Source organism: Mandrillus leucophaeus, unplaced genomic scaffold (genome assembly GCF_000951045.1).
Source record: "Mandrillus leucophaeus isolate KB7577 unplaced genomic scaffold, Mleu.le_1.0 Scaffold163, whole genome shotgun sequence".
NCBI lineage: Eukaryota > Metazoa > Chordata > Mammalia > Primates > Cercopithecidae > Mandrillus > Mandrillus leucophaeus.
In genome coordinates, this window is record NW_012101621.1 from 2,991,095 (window position 1) to 3,011,600 (window position 20,506).

Consider the following 20,506-nt stretch of genomic DNA (forward strand, 5'->3'; position numbering starts at 1 on the left):
ATGTGCATCAGCGATTTGACCTTTGGTTTTCTTTTACCATTGTGTCTTTACCAGATTTTGGTATCAGGATAATACTGAATTTGTAGGACCATTTAGGGAAGAATCTCTCCTTGATTTTTTGGAATAGTTTCAGCATGATTGGCATCAGTTCTTTGTACGTCTGGTAGAATTTGGCTGTGAATCCATCTGGTATGGGGCTTTTTTATTGGTACATTTTTTATTACTGATAAGCTACACTTCACTAAAATTTAACAGTTACGCTCTTATGAAATGCGATGTCAAGAAAATGGGAGACAAAACACAAAATGAGTAATCCATTGCACTTGAACAAATCTTTCTTGATATTTTAGTTTCTCTCCATGTAAGAGGCATATTTCAGCTGCGTTTAGTCTGCCATCTTACCAGAAAAGGTTTTTGTTTTCTTTTGTTACGTTATAAAATGAAAACTCATAGGAAGGAAGCATAATGAAGTGTTTGTTTTTGCTGCAGACACTTCGTAGGAAAAGAGCAGCTTTAACAATCTGTGTAATCATGGGGACTTTTTTTGTGATGACCTCAGAGTGTTATCTCTAATAGTTGATAGCCATCTTGGTATAGGACAGTGTTCACAAACAAAATCTTGTAAACAACTATCAGGCAGGCAGCAACAAAACCACCAGGGAAGTTTTTAAAAAATGAAACCCTTTGAATCTTGGAAATTGTGGTTTGAAATCTTGGAAATTGTGATTCCTAAAGTTAGTGGTTTTGTTCCAACATCTGTAATTTTAAATGACTTACAAGTTAATTCATTTCTCACACCACCAGGTTTTAGAACCTCGATTATCAGCTGATGTGTCTTTATCAATTTGTAAAGCAAGAGAAGAGGAAAGTTCTAACTCATGCTTCAGTCAATTGATGCAAATCTACACGTGGGTTCCCTACATCACCAGAGGAAATTATTTGATTAAACTTTGGCAACAAAATGTTGCATATGACCACAGTAGAAAGCGTCCTTGAGGCCAGATCTCCATGAGTATAGTGTTAACACTTGTTGCCTGCCTGTTATAAGCAAGCAATTTATCTTGGAGTCATTGAAATTGTGAGGGAATAAGCTATTAATCTGAGGTCATATCTTATCAGTAAATGTCAGTCACTGCTCTAAATGTTAGGATACAGTGCTGAAAAACGTAGACTCAGTAACAGCAAGACTTCTTAACACTCTGTCTGATTTCAACTCAAAACCCTTGTCTGACATCCCATTGAGTTATACCACTGGCCTGCAATGGATACATGAAAGTATTGGCCTGTATTAAAATATCCAAGAAAATGGAAATCTCACCTACAGAAATACCCTAGGATGCTCTGCTAAAGATCTTTTATGTCAGATAGTGTCCAAAGAACAAAATTGATAAAATAGACCATAGAGATGATAACATCTGCCCTTCATATTTACAAGGACCACCTGAGACTGGCATGGGCCTTATAAATGAGGTCAGGGTTGAGGACCTATTTCGGACTTTTGGAAGGAGTCCAGGAAAACATTCATCCCAGTTCAGCCCCTGTCCACCAGAGGGAGTGGCTGCCTAACACAAGCTCATTTCCTGCTGTTGCTGTAGGTTTCACTGTGATTTCTTCATGTTAAGGATCAAGATCATTATTTGGGTAACACACTAAAGATGAACTGTTCTCCAGGCTTAGTATCTGTGATACTCTTACTGCTTGGTAAGTAAGATGCCTTTTAAAATTTGGACTGTCTTCTATCAAGCCAAAAAAAATCTTTAACCACAATTTGACCTAAGAGCATTATGCTCAAGACTAAACATATCTCTCTATGTCTCTCTCTCTTTTTTTTCCCTAGGAAGAACGCGTGGAGATTCAGTGACCCAGATGGAAGGGCCAGTGACTCTCTCAGAAAGGGCCTTCCTGACTATAAACTGCACGTACACAGCCACAGGATATCCTTCCCTTTTCTGGTATGTCCAATATCCTGGAGAAGGTCCACAGCTCCTCCTGAAAGCCACGAAGACTGATGAGAAGGGAAGCAACAAAGGTTTTGAAGCCACATACCGTAAAGAAACCACTTCTTTCCACTTGAAGAAAGACTCAGTTCAAGAGTCAGATTCAGCTGTGTACTTCTGTGCTCTGAGTGACACAGTGACAGGGACTGCAAGGGGAGCTGAGCACAAACTCTGAGCAGCACGAGGGGCCCGGGTGCTGAGTGTCAGCCACTGTGATCCACTCTGGTTCCAGCACAGTCTGTGGTTGTTTGTGCCTCAGTTTCTCTGATTAATGCAGTAATCATATGCATGGCTAGAGGAGAAAAACAAGAAATGGACATCCCCAAACCCAGCTTTTGGTTAGTGAAATTAGAAACAGACATTGACACCAAGTAGTTCCTCATCCAGTGCCAAAGTAATTTCAAGGTTAAACCACAGAAACAATGAAGTGGTCCCTGTGCTCATCCTTGCAGACAAAGTTCAACCTCCACCTCTTGTTCCAGGTCACTCTGGCAGATATTGGAGGTAGATGTGTTCTATTACATTTTTATACAGCCAAATGTGCCAGAGAAGGTGGCATCTCTATAATGTCTCCCTAACAGAGTACAGCAGGACAGATGACAGGAGAGCTATAGCTCCTCAGTTCTGTTCAAATGTCTATGCAGGATTCCTAATAGAGAAAGAAGGGAAGAGAATAAAGGAGGAGGGACAGAATGCCACATGTAACAAAACAATGCAGAGAGGAAAGCAACAATTGTCAGAAAGAGGAAGGTTTCTTTTCTGGTAAACCAGATGGTAGACAAAGTCTCATGTTCCAAAAAGAAAGGGAAGGATCAAAAGCATTATTGAAGAAATGACTCATTTGTAAATCATAAGTATTCTTTACTTGTTACATTGATCAATAGGCTTTCTAACAACAAGTCCTTAAGTGAGTTAGTTTTGCAGTGCCGATGGAAGATTAAGCATACAGATTTATATTTGTATCCCTGTGAAATCCTATTAAAGACACAGTAAAGAAATTGAAAAGGGCATAAGACTACAAAAAGAATAGAAAAGGAAGTGACAGCAGACAGTGATATCAATAAAATTTTAGAAGGCAAGAGCGTATGGAGAAGTGAAAACTTGCATAGAAGACCAGATAAAGAAGAATCATGGGCCTAGTGAAAGAAGACTACAAGGAATACTCAGTGTGTGCTAAGCCTTGGTTAAAAGGTTTAGAAATCAAAAGTACCAATGACCTTTGAATAATTGGTGAAGACAATGGTTTGTGTATGTGTTTCTACTTTGAGGGTATTTGAAAAGAGGGTATGAAAAGAGGAGAAGAAAGTGAGAAAATGTATAATTAAGAGACCACCTATGCTCTCCACCACTATCTATTTAACAAGCGATGATCACTTCCCAAACCCAGAAGAAAATTGGAATTTAATATTTCATTAATTGAAGTGCAGAACATAATAACACAAGAAAGCAGAATAAAATTACAATGTTAAAATATCATAGTCAATTATTTAATATAAGAAATATAAAATATTGTTTATGAAATATTCTCATAGTAGTCTATGTGTTTCAACCCAATTGTCTTCTAGGTAAGTTTCACTAATTTATACTATCCGTAGTGGTCATTTGGCAGAATACCTATTTTCCTTAAACCTTATGTATTACTAAACTTTTTGACATTGACTAATCAGTTAGAATTTCGTTTAAAGAATATTTCATTTACTTATGAATGAGATGGAGCTTCATTTAATATATTTAAAAGCTATTTACATTTTTTGATATATTGCCATTCATATTCATATTGACCCCCCCCCTTTTTTTTTTTTACCATTTATTGTCATTATTTCCCACATCTACCATTGTTCCAACTATTATATATTGGCAAACCCACACCCTTTGAAAAATTATTTATTTTTTAAGAGCAGTTTTAGTTTACAGCAAGATCTAGAGAAGGGTACAGAGATTTACCACATGCCCTGTATCCCTTCCCAGGTATATGTCCTCTCCCATTATCGACATCCACCACCACAGTGGTGCATTTGTTACAACTGATGCACTTACACTGACACATCATAGTCACTCAAAGTTCATAGTTTACATTAGGGTTCACGCTTAGTGTAGCATAATATATAGATTTGGACAAATGTGTAATGCCATACATCTATCATTGTAGTATCAGACAGAGTAATTTCGCTGTCCTAAAAGTCCTTTGTGCTCTGGTATTCATTCATTTCCCTATGTAACCCCTGGCCACCTCTGATCTTTTAGTGTTTCCATGATTTTGCCTTTTCAGAATGTCATATACTTGGCATCATAAAGTATGTAGACTTTTCACACTGACTTCTTTCACTTAGTAACATGCATTTAAGATTTCTCTGTTTCTTTTATGTCTTGACAGCTCATTTTTTTAGTATTGAATAATATTCTCTTTTCTGGATACACCATAGTTTATTTATCCATTCATCTTCTGAAGGGCATTTTGGTTGCTTCAAAGTTTTGGTAATTATGAATAAAGTTGCCATAAGTATCCCTTTGGAGGTTTTGGTGTAGACATGTGTTTTCCACTACTTGGATAAATACCAGTGAGGAAAACTGCTGGATCATATGGAAAGAATATATATTTTTTAAAGTTGCCAAACTATGCTCAAAGTGGCTGTACCATTTTGCATTCCCACCAACAATGAATGAGAGTTCTTTTTTGTTTATATCCTTGCTAGCATTTGTTTTGTCAGAGGTCTGGATGTTGGCCATTCAAATAGGTGTATCGTGGTATCTCATTGTTGTTTTAATTTTCATTTCCCTGATGCCATATGATAAAGAATAAATTTTCATATGCTTATTTGCCATTTACGTATTTTCTTTGCTGAAATATGTGTTAAAAGTCTTTTATCCATTTTTCTTGGCCAGACTGTTTTCTTATTGTTGAATTTTAAGATGTTTTGCATAACAGTTCTTGATCAAATATGTGTTTTGCAAATATTTTCGCCCAGTCTGTGTTTTGTCTCCCATTTTCTTGACATTGCATTTCATAAGAGCATAACTGTTAAATTTTAGTGAAGTGCAGCTTATCAATAATTTTTTTCCAGAGAACATACCTGTCTTTGTATAAATCATTGCCAAACCCAAGGTCATCTAGATTTTATCCTACATTGCCTTCTTGGAGTTTTGTTTTGCATTTTACACTTACATCTATGGTTGCTTTTTGAGTTAATTTTTGTGAATAGTATAAGGTCTGTGTCTAGAGTCTAGATTAATTTTGTTTCCTTTTTCTTTTTTTGCCTGTGAATGTCCAGTTATTCCGGCACCATTTATTGACAAAACTGTCTTTACTCCATTGTATTGCTTGTGCTCCTTTGTCAAAGATTAGTTGACTACTTTTATGTGGGTCTATTTCTGGGTTCTCTATTTTGTTCTATTGATCTATTTATTTATTCTTTTGCCAGTGTCATGGTGTCTTGATTATTGTAGCTTCACAGTGAGTCTTAAAATCAGGTATTGTCATTCATCTGACTTTATTCTCCTATAAAACCTTTTTTTTCCATAATTCTGGGTCCTTTGCCACTCCATATAACCTTTAGAATGAGTTTATCAATATTCACAAAAAATTGCTGGGATTTTCATTGTGATTGCATTGAACCTACAGATTAAATTGTGAGGAATGAACATTTTGACGATATTGAGTCTTCCTACTCATGAACATGTCATCTGGGAACAAAGTTATGCTTCTTTTTTCCCCAATCTGTATACCTTTTTTTTTTTTTTTTTAACTTGTCTTATTGCATTAGCTAGGACTGGCAGTATGGTGCTGAAAAGGAGTGGAGAGAGGCCCATCTTTGCCTTGTTCCTGATGTTAGTAGGAAAGCATCGGTTTTTCATCATTATGATGTTAGCTGTAGATTTTTGAACATATTATTTACGAAGTTGAAAGAATTCCACTCTATTTCTAGTTCACCAAAAGTTTTTATCATGAATGGGTGCTGAAATTTGTTAAATGCTTTTTACACATTTATTGATAAAATCATGATTTTTCTAGAGACTTGAAAAGTTGAGAAGTTTATAGCCCATAGACACAGGCTCACTAAAAGACTGAGAACAAATTGTGGGCCTATAGAACCCTTCCTCTCCCCTCACACCTTACCACCATAGCACTAACAGCCTATTTACAGCAGTTCCTTTTACCAAGTATGTCATGTCTGACTGTCAAGATTACAGGGCATATTAAAAGGGAAAATACAATTTGAAGAGACAGAAAAATCATCAGAAAAACACATCAGGGTTGTTGGAATTATCAGACCCAGGAATTTGAAACAAATATGCCAACAGCTCTAATAATGAAGTAGAGAGCATGCCAAAACAGATGGGCAATGTAACAGAGAGACAGACATCGTAAGAAAGAACCAAGAAAAAAAATGCTAGAGATCAAAATACTGCAACAGAAATGAAGAATGTCGTTGGCTGACTTGTTAGTAGACTGGACGTAGCTGAGGAAAGAATTTCTTAACTTAAATATATATCAGTAGAAACATCCAAAACTGAAAAAGCAGAGAAAACAAACACTAAAAAAACCCAGAAAAGAATATCTAAAAATATTCAAAACCTGTGGAACAGCTATAAAAGTGTACTATACATGTAATGGGAATGTCACACGGAGAAGAGAGGGAAATTAACAGAAAAAATATTTAAAATAATGATGGAGAATTTCTCCCAAAATAATGCCAGATACCAAACCACAGATCTAAGAAGTGCAGAGAACACTTGGTAGCATAAATGCCAAAACTCCCCCAAACCCTAAGCATATCATTTTCAAACTAGAAAACCATAGATAGAGAAAATATCTTGAAAGAAGCTGGCAAGGGGTGGAGTGGGGGAAATGCCTTACCTGTACAGGAACAAACATAAGAATTACATCCAACTTCTCTTCAGAAATCGTGCAAGGAGGAGAGAGTATAGTGAAATATTTAAAGTGTTAACAGAAAAAACCACCAACCTAGAATTCTGTACCCAGAGAAATTATCTCTCAAAAGTGCAAGAGAAATAAAGACATTTTCAGACAAAACTGGGGATATGTGTTGCCAAGTAGCCCTGCCTTACAAGAAATGTTAAAAGTTCTTTAAAGATAAATTAAAAGTTCAGGTTTCTTCTATGGCAGACTTGTATAAATATGAATTCTTTCAAAATATAAATATATAAATAAAAAGAAACCTTGAGTAAGTCTCAGTTCAACTATAGAAAAATAAGAAAGTGCTTTTATGAGATATTTAGCTAAAAGTGCAATTCCCGTTCGTCCTTTTGCACACTAGTGGAGACTGTTCCATTACCAGAGAACCCACTTGCAAATCTGAAAACCTAATTAGCTTCTGCTTATTCTTACATTTATCAGCTTGTGAGAACATGACAGCAGGTGTAAGAAGGTTCCCCATCAGTAATCCAAACTCGGTGCCTGTCATTGTAAGGAATATGCAACAGATGCTGGAGACCAGGGATTTGATTCCTGCTTTTGCAGAGAAGTGAGCTTGTGTAGACCATGATCTCTCTCCTGCATCTGTGACAAGAATTCTGCTACTGCTTGATGAAAAGGGGTCACTGAGAACTCTGGATTTTTTATGCTTATTGGATTCCAATGAGGGGGCAAGTAAAGGCTCTGAGAGCCTGATGGTTGCTCTGTCTGAACTCAGCAAAACATGGTAAAAATAGTCTATGAAAATAAAAGGTAAATGAAACAGATAAAATTTTATTCTTCTCTTGTATGTGTGCTGAAAATGATACTCTGTCTTAGTTTTCCCTTAGTTATATCAAAGTCTTGAAAATTTAGCCTTTACCAAAGCATTTCTTTTTCCATCTAGGCACAACACTTCTGCTCTAAACTCATATAAATTATTAGAACATTTCTCAATTACCACAAAAAATCCTTCAGTTTCCTAGTAATTAGTCACAGAAGAAAACTATTATGATAAAAACAGATGGTATTTGTTCTAGCATATAAGTGAATAATTTATGTTTCATATGAGAGTAGAAGTCACAGCATCAAATGATCAAAGCTGAATAAAATTTTTAGCAGTAGCTTTTTCGTATCCTCCCCTCCACATTTCATCCTTTCCTTTTTAAAAGAGGTTAGCAAGGACAAAGTGTGGCCTGCCTGTGTTCTCTCAGCTCAGTCACTTTCATGTCTTTGAAATTAGATAATGTCATGGGACTGAGTCCTTCTCAGCTGAATCCATGAGAAATAGTTCATCTTTTCAGAAACCGGTAAACAAGTGAAGCATTTCAATTCACACATTGTGAATGCCACCATTTACCATGTGATTTGTTGATTAGGGAACAAAAAGGAGAGGTAGTGAAGTGAGCAGTTAAGAGTAAGAATTTAGAAGCCCGTTTGCCTGGGTTTGAATCTGATCTTGGATGCTTACAACTGTATAACCTTGGCTAAGTTGCTTAACTTTCGAACTACCATTTGCAGCAGGGATTAAATGAATATGTATATTTGAAATTCTGGTCCATGATAAGTGCTCAGTAATTGTTAGCTGATTATAAAAGCTACTATAAAATCTTCTATAATACTGAGAAACTAAGAAGTCACTTGCGTTCAGGGAGAGAAAAATTACCATTTCGGTGGTTAATCATTTAGTAAATAAGCAAGAAAAGAAGAATACATGTTGACCTAAAATAATAATGAAGCCCTTATATGTACAATGTGCTGTATCAGGACATTCGTCTACTGATAGCAGTATAAAATATTGCTTTTACCTGGAATGAACTTATCAGAAAAAAGCTTATAAATTAAGTGAGGAACAAGATAAAATACATAAAAACTTAATCAATAGTTAAAATTATAAGTATGTGTACAATTAAGTTTTAAAGGTATTTTCAGGAGGAGATCACTGTGTTACAGAAAAGACAAGGGGAGACATCATGGGGAAATAGAAAATTTAATTAAGCTTTAAAAGGCAGACACACATTAAATTTGTTGATTATACAACTATTTCTTAAATAAGCAATCGGTGTTTTTGTAGGTTTGATGAATAGAATAATAAACAAAATAGACAAATTCAGAGACCAAAAGAGCTTCACTCATGGGACTTGCATCTGGCTTTGTCTACAGTGTTCAACTTTCTCTTAGAGAAATATCCTATGAAGTTTTTGTTTTAACATAGATCTTTCTCTTGCTTCCTAGAACAATTGGCCTGTTTTATCTGATGATTAAAAGGTAAAGATTTTTTTGTTTTGTTTTGTTTTTGGAAACAAGTATCACTATGTTGCCCAGGCTGGTCAGAAACTCCTGGGCTCAAGTGATCCACCTGTCTCAGCCAACCAAGTAGCTGGGACTATAAGCCCACACTACCACACCTGGCCAAAGTCTAGGTATTTAACTGCTGTATCTGTCACTTACTAAATTATGTGGCCATGGACACATTACTTAATTTAGAGCATCTACACATCATCAATTTTAATAACATACAACTTACCACACCACTGTAAAGATTGAATTAAATTAAATGAATTTAACTACATGATTGAATTTAACCAAAAATAATTTTTCAACTGATGATAGTTATTCTGGAATGCAGATGAAATGTGGATAAAACAGAACATAAGATAAAATAACTAGAAAATTTAAGTATAGATTAAGGTTTAGCTTTCCACTCTCCTGCTATTGATTATGTTATTTTACTATGGTTAAGGCTGAGTCACCCTTTATTTCACATTGACCTTATTCCATCCAATTATTTGAACTTACTGTAATGGCTTTCTTGTTCGGTTTCTTTAGTTCACAGGTTTTATGCACAGGACGAAACATTTTTGCTCCTGATGTAACTTAGTGTAAATTCTAAGATGAATTCGCATGAGCCTTATGGAGTGGGTCTCAGATTTAATACTATTACATTGAGTTACGGTGCCAACAATTAGATCTGTATTTGGGGGATCATTTAACAGCTTTCTGCATTGGAAAGGAGAGAAAATAACCTTTCTAGGCTTTCCTTGGGGAGGAATGCTTTTTGGGTATTCAATTTATAACTTGTATATACATGGCAGATGCTCAGGAAGTATCACAGAAGAAAAAAAGGAAGGACAACAATCTAGCAGATAAACAAGTGTCGCTCTCCAACAAATCAGCACCTGGTCCTACCAAGGTCCTTTTCCATGTCACCTCTTCAGAGATCAGGAGGAGCTGTGTGATCTGTGCATGGGGGAATGGATCTTGTTTCTGGTTGGCTGGGGGGACTCTCAGCTTCTTGTCATAACAGAACTATGAATATTCACTCAGAGAAACAAGGTATTGGCTTGGTAGTGTTTGAGGGCTCCCAGACCCCAACCAGAGCCCGCAGTAAGTCTCATGGATAAAGTGGAGAAGCCCTTGGGAGTTTTGTTCTTGATTTTCTCTTGGCAGCTGTGCTGTGAATTTTGGGGCTCTGGAAATATTATTGAAAAGAACAGTTTGTAGTATCTTCTTTAAAAGTCTGGAAATTACAGAAGGGTGGTTAGGGCCTCTATGCTCACCTATGAGGACTTGAAAAGAGAGTATATCTTCCAAAAGTAGTTAGCCATGAATGAATGCCCTCTGTGCTTCTCTGTTTAAATAGGGGCGAACAGCCTCCATATTTTGGAGCAGAATCCTTCATTCCTGAGTATCCAGGAGGGAATGCACACCATTCTTAATTGTACTTATGAGGAGAGAATGTTCTCTAATTTCTACTGGTTCTGGCAGGGTCTGGAAAAGGACTTGTGTCTTTGACCTTAATTCAGTCAAGCCATATGGAGCAGGGAGACAAACATTTTAAAGAAGCGCTTGGAAAAGAGAAGTTTTATAGTGCTTTGAATATGCTGGTCTCTCATGATGGAGATTCAGGCACCTACTTCTGTGCTTTGCAGCACAGGGTCCCCAAGCACCTGCAACGTGTACTACAACCTGCAGCTGGGACCCTGGACACAGGTCTTGCCTTGCAGGTGGGAGTGAGGTATCATCTTTATATGTAGAGGAAAATTCTTTATAACCTCTGTCTCCAAACAGAAGTGAAGGATAATGCAGAATCTTTCTTATTTGATGAAGCTGAATTTATATTAAATTAAATTTCATTTTGTTATTATTGAAATTTCATTCTTCAATGTAGATTGTGCTGTGCTGGTTCTGGGCCTGTTTGCCCACAGATTCCTTCCACTGCTCTGTCCTTTACTCTACAGTGGCAGACCTCTATGGCACAGGCTCTGAGGCCAAGAGGCAAGTTTTCTCCATGCTGTACTCTCACCAACAGTATTTTATCCATTTGCTTGTAAATTCATGATGTTTCTTGTATTTGTATCATCTATACTATTATTTACTTAATTTAATATTAAATTAACTTTAATGTTGAGTAGACTTCAAAACTCTGTAAAACATTGTTCTTATTTTAATGGATACTATCAGTGAAACCATATTTGTATATAAACTATACATCTGATATGCAGGCTATATTTGTTCTTGATACAAATTAAAATAACATTACATGTGTAACAATTAAAAAGACCATCTGTGTACTGCCTAACATGACCTCCTATGTTAACCACAATTTAGAAGATGCTGATCCTCATTTAATAGATGAAAAAGGTACAATCAACAGGGACAGCATTACTTACTCAAAGCGTGAATTATAGCAAAATGGAAGCTAGGAGTGGAATGCAGACATTCTGGCCCCTTGTCACTTGCTTTTTCCATGAAGGGTGTAAAGCAGGTTTCAGTGTTTGAAAAAAGGAGTGGTATGTTGTAATTTGAAACTAAATTATATTTTTATTACTTAATTATATGTTCATTAGAATAAATTAGGAGATATAAACACCTAGAAAAGATAGAACACTCATATAATTTCATAACCTAGAAATGATAGCTATTTGCATGTAAAAAAATGTTTGGTGCACATATAAGGCTATATTTTTGTATAAATGTGGTTTATAATATAATCAAGTATTTATTAACACACTTTTCTTTCAACTTTAGGTATTTTCAACTCAGGAATTATATATTTTGAAATAATTTTAAATTATTGCCTAGTTTCTATTATATAAATATGCTTTTATAAAAAATCTTTTTTTGGTATTATTTCCACTTATACAGTATTATAGACAACGTTTTTATTAACATCATTACAGTTGTAGCTTTAATGGAAGTGGAGTTGCTTGAATAAAGAAAAACACATGATACTGAATCCCTAATTTCCATGAAGCTGTTTCTCACCAAACTGTAATTTCAGCAGTAGCACATGATGATGCTAATTTTCCAATATAATTAGCTTCCATTTTGTTAAGTAAAATATTCACTTTTTAATTATTCTTTTCTTTTAATTTGTGATTTTATACCTTTTATTATTAAAATAAATAAATAAAATGAGATGAGAAAACATCAGATTCCATCACACAGAATAAGTATCCTTTTATGCAGTAACATGTATGTTTCGAAAGAGTGAAAAATACTGCTCTGATCCAAGCTACCTTCTAACTGGTCTCTCTTTTCTCAAGGCAATCAATTCTCTATGATCTTGCTCTCAAAGTGTGAACCAGCATCGAAGTGTGAACCACCATTGTCTGAACTTATGCTGATTCTCAGGCTCCACCCTAGGCTGATTGAATTTGAATCTGAATTTTATCAAGATTTCCAGGCAAGGCCGGGCGCGGTGGCTCAAGCCTGTAATCCCAGCACTTTGGGAGGCCGAGACGGGCAGATCACGAGGTCAGGAGATCGAGACCATCCTGGCTAACACGGTGAAACCCCGTCTCTACTAAAAAATACAAAAAACTAGCCGGGCGAGGTGGCGGGTGCCTGTAGTCCCAGCTACTCGGGAGGCTGAGGCTGGAGAATGACGTAAACCCGGGAGGCGGAGCTTGCAGTGAGCTGAGATCGGGCCATTGCACTCCAGCCTGGCCGACACAGCGAGACTCCCTTTCAAAAGAAAGATTTCCAGGCCATTCTATCACATCAAAGTTTAAGAAGCACCCATCTGATGAGTTGTCAGAATGATTTTTTAAAGTGTAAGTAAAGAGCATTCTCCATCTGTCAAACATGCTTCAGTGGCTTTCTATTGCTCCTGGAATAGTGTGGTGGCTTTCAGGCTGTGATAGAAAAGGATCTATATAATTCGAACTTCCCTTGTCCCTTTTCCTGGCTCTCTGTGCGGCAAAACTTCTGATTCTCTTTTAATTTTCTGGACTTGCCATGTCCTTTCCCACACGTAGGCTCTCTTTCGTCCATTTGAAATGTTCTTCCCCTAAATCTTGTTGAGCCTGATTCAGCAAGAGTCATCCTTCAGGTCTCAGCTCAAGTGTTACTACTGTAGAAAAAAACCTACTGACCTTCGCTGCTCTTCCTGACTAATGTAGCCATCCCTAATCCTCCCCCTAACTCTATCAGAACACTCTAGTTATTTCTCTTATGTTAATTATCACAACATGCAGTTACATTCTTGGTTTATTTGCCAATATGTTCATTGCCCATAATTTCTACTAGAATACAATCTTTATGATGTCAGGGGTATTGTTGGTTTAGTTCATGGCTTGATTCTTTATGTTTGCTTTTCCTTTTTTTTTTTCCAACTTTTATTTTAGGTTCTGAGGGTACATGTACAGGTTTGTTATATGGGTAAATTGCATGTCATGGGAACTTGGTGTAAAGATTATTCCATCACCCAGGTAATGAGCATAGTACTTGGTAGGTAGTGTTTGGATCTTCACCCTCTTCTTACTCTCCACCTTCAAGTAGGCCCCAGTGTCTGTTATTTTCTTCTTTGTCTTCATGTATAATCAATGTTTAGCTCCCACTTATAAGTGAGAACATGTAGTGTTTGATTTTCTGTCCTGTATTAATTTGCTTAGGATAATGGCCTTTAACTGTATCAATGTTGGTGCATAGGACATGATTTCATTCATTTTTATGACTGCATAGTATTCCATGGTATATATGTACCACATTTTCTTTTTCAGTACACCATTGATATGCATCTAGATTGTTTCCATATCTTTGCTATTGTGAATAGTGCTGCAATGAACATGTGTGTGTGAGTGTCTTTACGGTAGAGTGATTTCTATTTCTTTGAGTATATGCCCAGTAATAGGATTGATGGGTCTGATAGTATTTGTTTTATGTTATTTGATAAATCTCCAAATGGCTTTCCACAGTGGCTGAACTAAGTTACATTGCCACCAGTGGTGTAAAAGCATTCCCTTTTCTCCGCAACTTTGCCAGCATCTGTTATTTTTTTACTTTTTAGTAGTAGCCTTTTTGATTGGTATGAGATGGTATCTCATTGTGGTTTTGATTTGCATTTCTCTAATGATTAATGATTTTGAGCATTTTTTATATATGTAATGGTTGCATTGATGTCTTCTTTTGAGAAGTATCTGTTCGTGTTGTTTTCCCATTTTGTCTGTCCATGTTGTTTGTTTTTTACTTGTTAATTTGCTTAAGTTTCTTATAGATTCTGGATATTATACCTTTGTCTGATACATAGTTTGCAAATATTTTCTCACATTCTGTAGGTTGCCTGTTTACTCTGTTGATACTTTCCTTTGCTGTGTAAAAGTTCTTTAGTGTAATTGGAACAGGAATTAAAAGAAATTAAAGACTGTGTAAGCAAAAACTCAGTTATATGTAAGAAAACCCAATTCCCTCTGAGGAAGAGAAAGGGCTGGAGTCCTTTAAAATTAACTCCCTGTTTCTCTCTCTGTGGCTAGTGAGCCTTATCTCTCCCTTTCCTAGGCATTGTGAAAACTCTGTTTCTCTAACTGTACAGCTGCAAGGTCACTAGACAGATAATCTCAAGTTGTAAAACATGTTGTTCCTTGAAAAGTAAGAAATATGCATGTCTTAATTGAATAACTGTCTTTGTTTTTCACTTCTGTAATACGCTTCTCCCTGCACAGATCTCCCCCGACCCCACGAAATGCTTAAAAGGTAGCTCAACTCTTTGTTCAGGGCTCAGACCTTTGGATGTTAATCCAACTTGGTCGGTGCATCTAAATAATTTGATAATTCCTCCTCAACCTCTTGGTCTGATTCCTTAATTATCCCATGGCATAATTAGGTCCCATTTGTCAATGTTTGGTTTTTTTTTCCGCAATTGCTTTTGGAGTCTTGGTCATGAAATCTTTGCCAGGCCTATGTCCAGAATAGAATTTCATAAGTTTTCTTCTAGGGTTTTTTTAGTTTTAAGTTTTACATTTAAATCTTTAGTCCATCATGAGTTTATTTTTGTGTATGGTAAAACAAAGAGATCCAGTTTCAATCTTCTGCACATGGCTAGACAGTTACTCCAGTACCATTTATTGAATAGGGAGTCCTTTCCCCATTGGTCGTTTTTGTTGGCTGTGTTGAAGATCAGGTGATCCTAGGTGTGTGGCTTTGTTTATTGGTTCTCTATTCTGCTCCATTTGTTTATGAGTCCAGTTTTCTATTATTACTAAGGCTAAGTTTTGGTTACTTAGCCTTGTACTACAATTTAAGGTTAGATAATATGATGCCTCCAGTTTTGTTCTTTCTTTTGCTAAGTATTGCTTTGGCTATTCAGGCTCCTTTTTTGGTTCCATATGAATTTTAGAATGGTTTCTACTAATTCTGTGAAAAATGACACTGATAATTTGAAAGGAGTAGTGCTGAATCTGTAGATTGCTTTGGGCAGTGTGGACATTTTGATGACATAGATTCTTCCAATCTATGAGCCTGAAATGTGTTTTTATTTGTTTGTGTGGTCTATGATTTCTTTCAGCTGTGTTTTGTAATTCTTATTTTAGGTATCTTTCACACCCCTGGTTCGCTGCATTCCTAGATAACTTTTTCTGTGTGGCTATAGTGAATGGGATTGTGTTCTTGATTTTGCTCTCAGCTTGGATGTTTTCAGTTTATAGAAATGCTACTTATTCTTGTACATTGATTTTATATCCTAAAACTTTGGTGAAGTTGTTTATTAAATCTAGGAACCTTTTAGCAGAAGCCATGGGGTTTTCTAGGTAAAATGTCATATAGTCTGTGAGGAAAGAGAGTTTGACTTCCTCACTTCCTATTTGGATGCCATTTATTTCTCTTTCTTGACTGAATGTTCTGGCTAGGACATCCAGTACTATGTTGAATAGGAGTGGTGAGAGTGAGCATCTTTGTCATGTTTTGGTTCTCAAAGGGAATGCTTCCAGCTTTTGCTTGTTCACTATTATATTGGCTGTGGATTTGTCATAGATGGCTCTTATTATTTTGAGGTATGTTTCCTCAATGCCTACTTTGTTGAGGAGTTTTAACCTGAAGAGATTTTAAATTTCATTAAATGATTTTCATAAATCAAATAAAATGATTAAATATTTTTATGTCTATTGAGGTATGTAGTCTTTTTCGTTCTGTTTATGTGATGAATCACATTTATTGATTTGTATATGCAACCTTGCATTTCAGAAATAAAGACTACTTGATTCTGCTGGATTAGCTGCGGGATTTGGTTTGGTAGTATTTTGTTTAGGATTTTTGCATGTATATTCATCAAGGATATTGGCCTGAAGTTTTCTTTTTTGGTTGTGTTTCTTCTAGGCTTTGGTATCAGAATAATGCTGGTCTCATAGAATGAGGTAGGGAGAAGTTCCTGTTCGTCAATATTCTGGAATAGTTTCAAAAAGTACCAGCTCTTCTTTATATGTCTGGTAGATTTTGGCTATGAATCTTTCCAGTTCAGGGCTTTTTCTTGTTGTAGGTTTTTATTACTAATTCAATTTCAGAACTCCTTATCAGTCAGTTCAGAAAATTTATTTCTTCCTGATTCAATCTTGGGAGGTTGTATTTTTCCAGGAATTTATCCATTTCTTCTAGGTTTTCTGGTTTGTCTGCATAGAGGTGCTCATAATAGTCTCTGAGGGTTTTTTGTACTGCCACTGTGTCATTTCTGATTGTATTTATTTGGCTCTTCTCTGTTTTTTTCTTTATTAGTCTAGCTAGCAGTCCATCAATCATTTTTATTCTCTCAAAAAAAACCCATTTGGTTTTATTCATCTTTTGTATGGTTTTTTCATCTCCATTTCATTCAGTTCAGCTCTGAATTTTGTTATTTCTCTTCTTCTGCTAGCTTTGGGGTGGGTTTGCTCTTGGGTTTTTTTAGTTACTCTAGGTGTGATGTTAGGTTGGTAATATGGGATCTTTCTAACTTTTTGATGTGGATGTTTAGTACTATGAACTTTCTTTTCAACACTATTTTAGCTGTGTCTCAGTGATTCTGATATATTGTATCTTTGTTTTCATTAGTTCCAATGAATCTTTTGTTTTTTCCTTAGTTTCATTGTTTACTCAAAAGTCATTCAGGGACAGGTTGTTTAATTTCCATATAATTGTATGGTCTTGAGAGATCTTCTTGTTATTGATTTTTATTTTTATTGCACTATAGTCCAAGAGTGTGGTTGGTATAATTTGGAGTCTTTTTGAATTTTTTGAGAATTGCTTTATAGTCAAGCATGTGGTTGATTTTATAGTCAAGCATGTGGTTGATTTTATAGTCAAGCATGTGCAGGTAAGAAGAGTGCATATTCTGAGGTTGTTGGGTGGAGTATACTGTAGATGTCTGTTAGGTCCATTTTGTCATGTGTCGAGTTTACATCCCAAGTATCTTTCTTATGTTTGTATTTCAATAATCTGTCAAATACTGTCAGTGGGGAGTTGAAGTCTACCAGTATTATTGCATGGTTATCTAGGTCTCTTCATAGGTCTCTAAGAATTTGCTTTATGAATCTGGGTGCTCCAGTGTTAGTTGCATACCTATTTAGGATAGTTAGGTCTTCTTGTTAAATTGAACACTTATCATTATTCATTATTTAATGCCCTTCTTTGTGCTTTTTCATTATTTTTTTAGAAAGTCTGTTCTAACTGAAATTAGAAAAAACAACCCCTGCTCTTTTTGGTTTTCTATTTACTTTGTAGATCTTTCACTGTCTCTTTACTTTTAGCCTATATGTGTCACTGCTTGTGAAATGGGTCTCTTGAAGATGGCATACAGTTGTCTTGCCTTTTTATCCAAATTGCCACCCTCTGCCTTTTAAGTGGGGCATTTACTCTGTTCATGTTTAAGTTTAATATTGATATGTATGGATTTGATCCTGTCTTCGTGTTGTTAGCTGGTCGTTATGTAGACCTAATTGTACAATTGTGCCAGTGTGGTGGCTGATGCCTGTAATTCCAACGCTTTGGCAGGACAAGGTGGGCAAATTGCTTGAGCCCAGTAGTTTGAGACCAGCCTGGGTAACATGGCAAAACCCTGTCCCTGCAAAAAAATACAAAAATTAGCTGAGTGTGATGATGTGTGCTTGTAGTCCCAGCAGGCTGAGGCAGGAGGATTGATTGAGCCTGACTGGTCAGTGCTGCCGTGAGCCATGATTGTACCATTGCACTCCAGCCTGGGTGATCGAATGAGACCCTGACTCAGGAAGAAAAGAAAGGAAGGAAGGAAGGAAGGAAGGAAGAAAGAAAGAAAGAAAGAAAGAAAGAAAGAAAAAAGAAAGAAAGAAAGAGAAAGAGAGAAAGAAAGAGAGAAAGAAAGAGAGAAAGAAAATGGATGGTAGAGCTGTTTCATAGTATCAATGGTCTGTCCTAATTGTGTTTTTGTGGTAGCTTGTAGCAGTCTTTTATTTCCATGTTTGAGCACTCCTTTAGGGACCTCCTATAAGGCAGGTCTGGAGGTTACAAATTTCTTTAGCATTTGCTTGTCTGAAAAGAATTTTACATTTCCTTTGCTGATGAAGCTTAGTGTGGTTGGCTATGAAATTCTTGTTTGGAATTTATTTTCTTTAAGGATGCTGAATGTAAGCCCCTAATCTCCTCTGGTTTATGGGGTTTCTACTGAAAAGTTCACTGTGAGATTGATGGGGTTTCCTTAGTGGATGACCAGCCCCTTCCCTGTAGTGGCCTTTAATAGTTTTTCTTTCCCACTCTATCAGAACAGTTTGGTTCTTTCTTAAAATGGCTATTTTGTTTTTCAGCTCTCACATTATTTTATTTCTTTAGATTGTTTAGATTCTTTGAATTGAGTTTCAATTTTCTTGGGAATCTCGATGTTCTTACATCCAAATTGTGACTTCTCTGTTTGTCATTTCAGCTATTTCAGCCTGGTTAATAATCATTGCCTGGGAGCTAGCGTGGTTGTTTGGAAGTAAGAAGACACTCTAGCTTCTTGAAGTGCCAAAGTTGTTGTGTTGGTTATTTAGCATCTGTGTAGGCTGATAACCCTTTAATATTTGAAGTTTCTGTCCTTTGAATGGGTTTTTAAAACTTTTATATTACTTTATGCCCTTGAGGGATTTGACTGTGGAATAAATTGGGTTCAGTCAGCTGACTTCATTTCTGGATAATTTCAGGAGTCCCGGATTCAGATGAGCATTCCTGGGCTGCATGCTCTAACCCTATGGGGCTGGGACCAGGCCCACTGCTTTGTTCTCTGGCCCCTTTAGGTTAAGTACCTGCTGAGCCAGAGGGACTGAGGTATTACTGGTTTGCTGACATCAACACTCCACTTGGGGGTGCCGGCAAAAGCACTTCATTGAACTCATGGCAGCAGTATTAGCACTCATGTACACATGTGCCAGTGGCAATGGGGTGAGGCTGTGGAAGGATGTGTGTCAGGAGTGGCCTGTCTGCATAAGCTCTTTGATGGTTAGGCAGAGTTTGCTGGTGAAGTAGCTATGGCACCAGTAGCCAGGAAGTGCTCTGGTTTGACACCTAAGGCAGAGCTGCAAGCAGGCATGGTCGGGTAGGGACCCCAGGAGAGGTCAGCAGACAAGAGGGTGCTCAGATCAGACTAGTCCTGACCCATGGGCAAGACAACCCTACTCTGTCCAGGTCTAACAGTCAACAAAGGCCAGAGCCATCTAGAAGAGCATGGTGCACCTTGGGGAATGGGCATCCCTCGCTGTCCTCACTGCTGCTATTCCCATGCTAAACATTCTGGGCTTCACACAGGCTAGAGTCCTGTCACTTCTAGCATTCCAAGTAGTTCTCCCTGCCAGCTCAAATTTCTATGGGCTTCATGGGGTCTCCTGCAGTCAGGATTCGAGAGGTCCATCGGAGGAGTTAATAAATGCTCGCCTATCTGATTCAGCCTTTCCTCAGGAGACACTGGGCATCATGAGTGAGTCCCAGTGCTTGGCAACCTTTTGCAGGGTTCCCAGGTTCCTCTCACTTTGGTCCAGGATCTGAGTCTTCTCTCCACCCATTCTCAATGCATTCTTTCTGAAGATACGCTCAGAAAATGCCATTCTTTCTGATGGTCTGATTTATTGGTAGGAGAAGCTCTGGCTGCGTCTAATCAATCATCTTGGAGTTTCTCTTCCTGGCTTTATTCTTAGTGCCTAGAATAATGACTAGTCCATAGTAGTCAGTCAAAAAATCTACTGAATGAATGAAAGAATGAAATTTGTTTGGCCCTCCTCTCTTTCTCCCTTTTCCCTTCCTCTCTCATTCCCACTCTAGCAACTTTGACCTTTATGAATATTATGTCTACTTCATTATGTGGAGCAACTCAGTTTTCTCTGGCCCTCACCCCAAGACTCAGAACCCA

General features: G+C 37.0%; 1 gene segment (V, D, J or C); it reads left to right on the top strand.

Moving 5' to 3' along the window:
• The first annotated feature begins 1,608 nt into the window (after positions 1 to 1,608).
• Positions 1,609 to 2,172, top strand: LOC105536829. The segment is given in 2 exon segments: positions 1,609 to 1,701; positions 1,838 to 2,172. Coding segments are annotated over 2 exon segments (381 nt in total).
• The last annotated feature ends 18,334 nt before the right edge of the window (positions 2,173 to 20,506 follow it).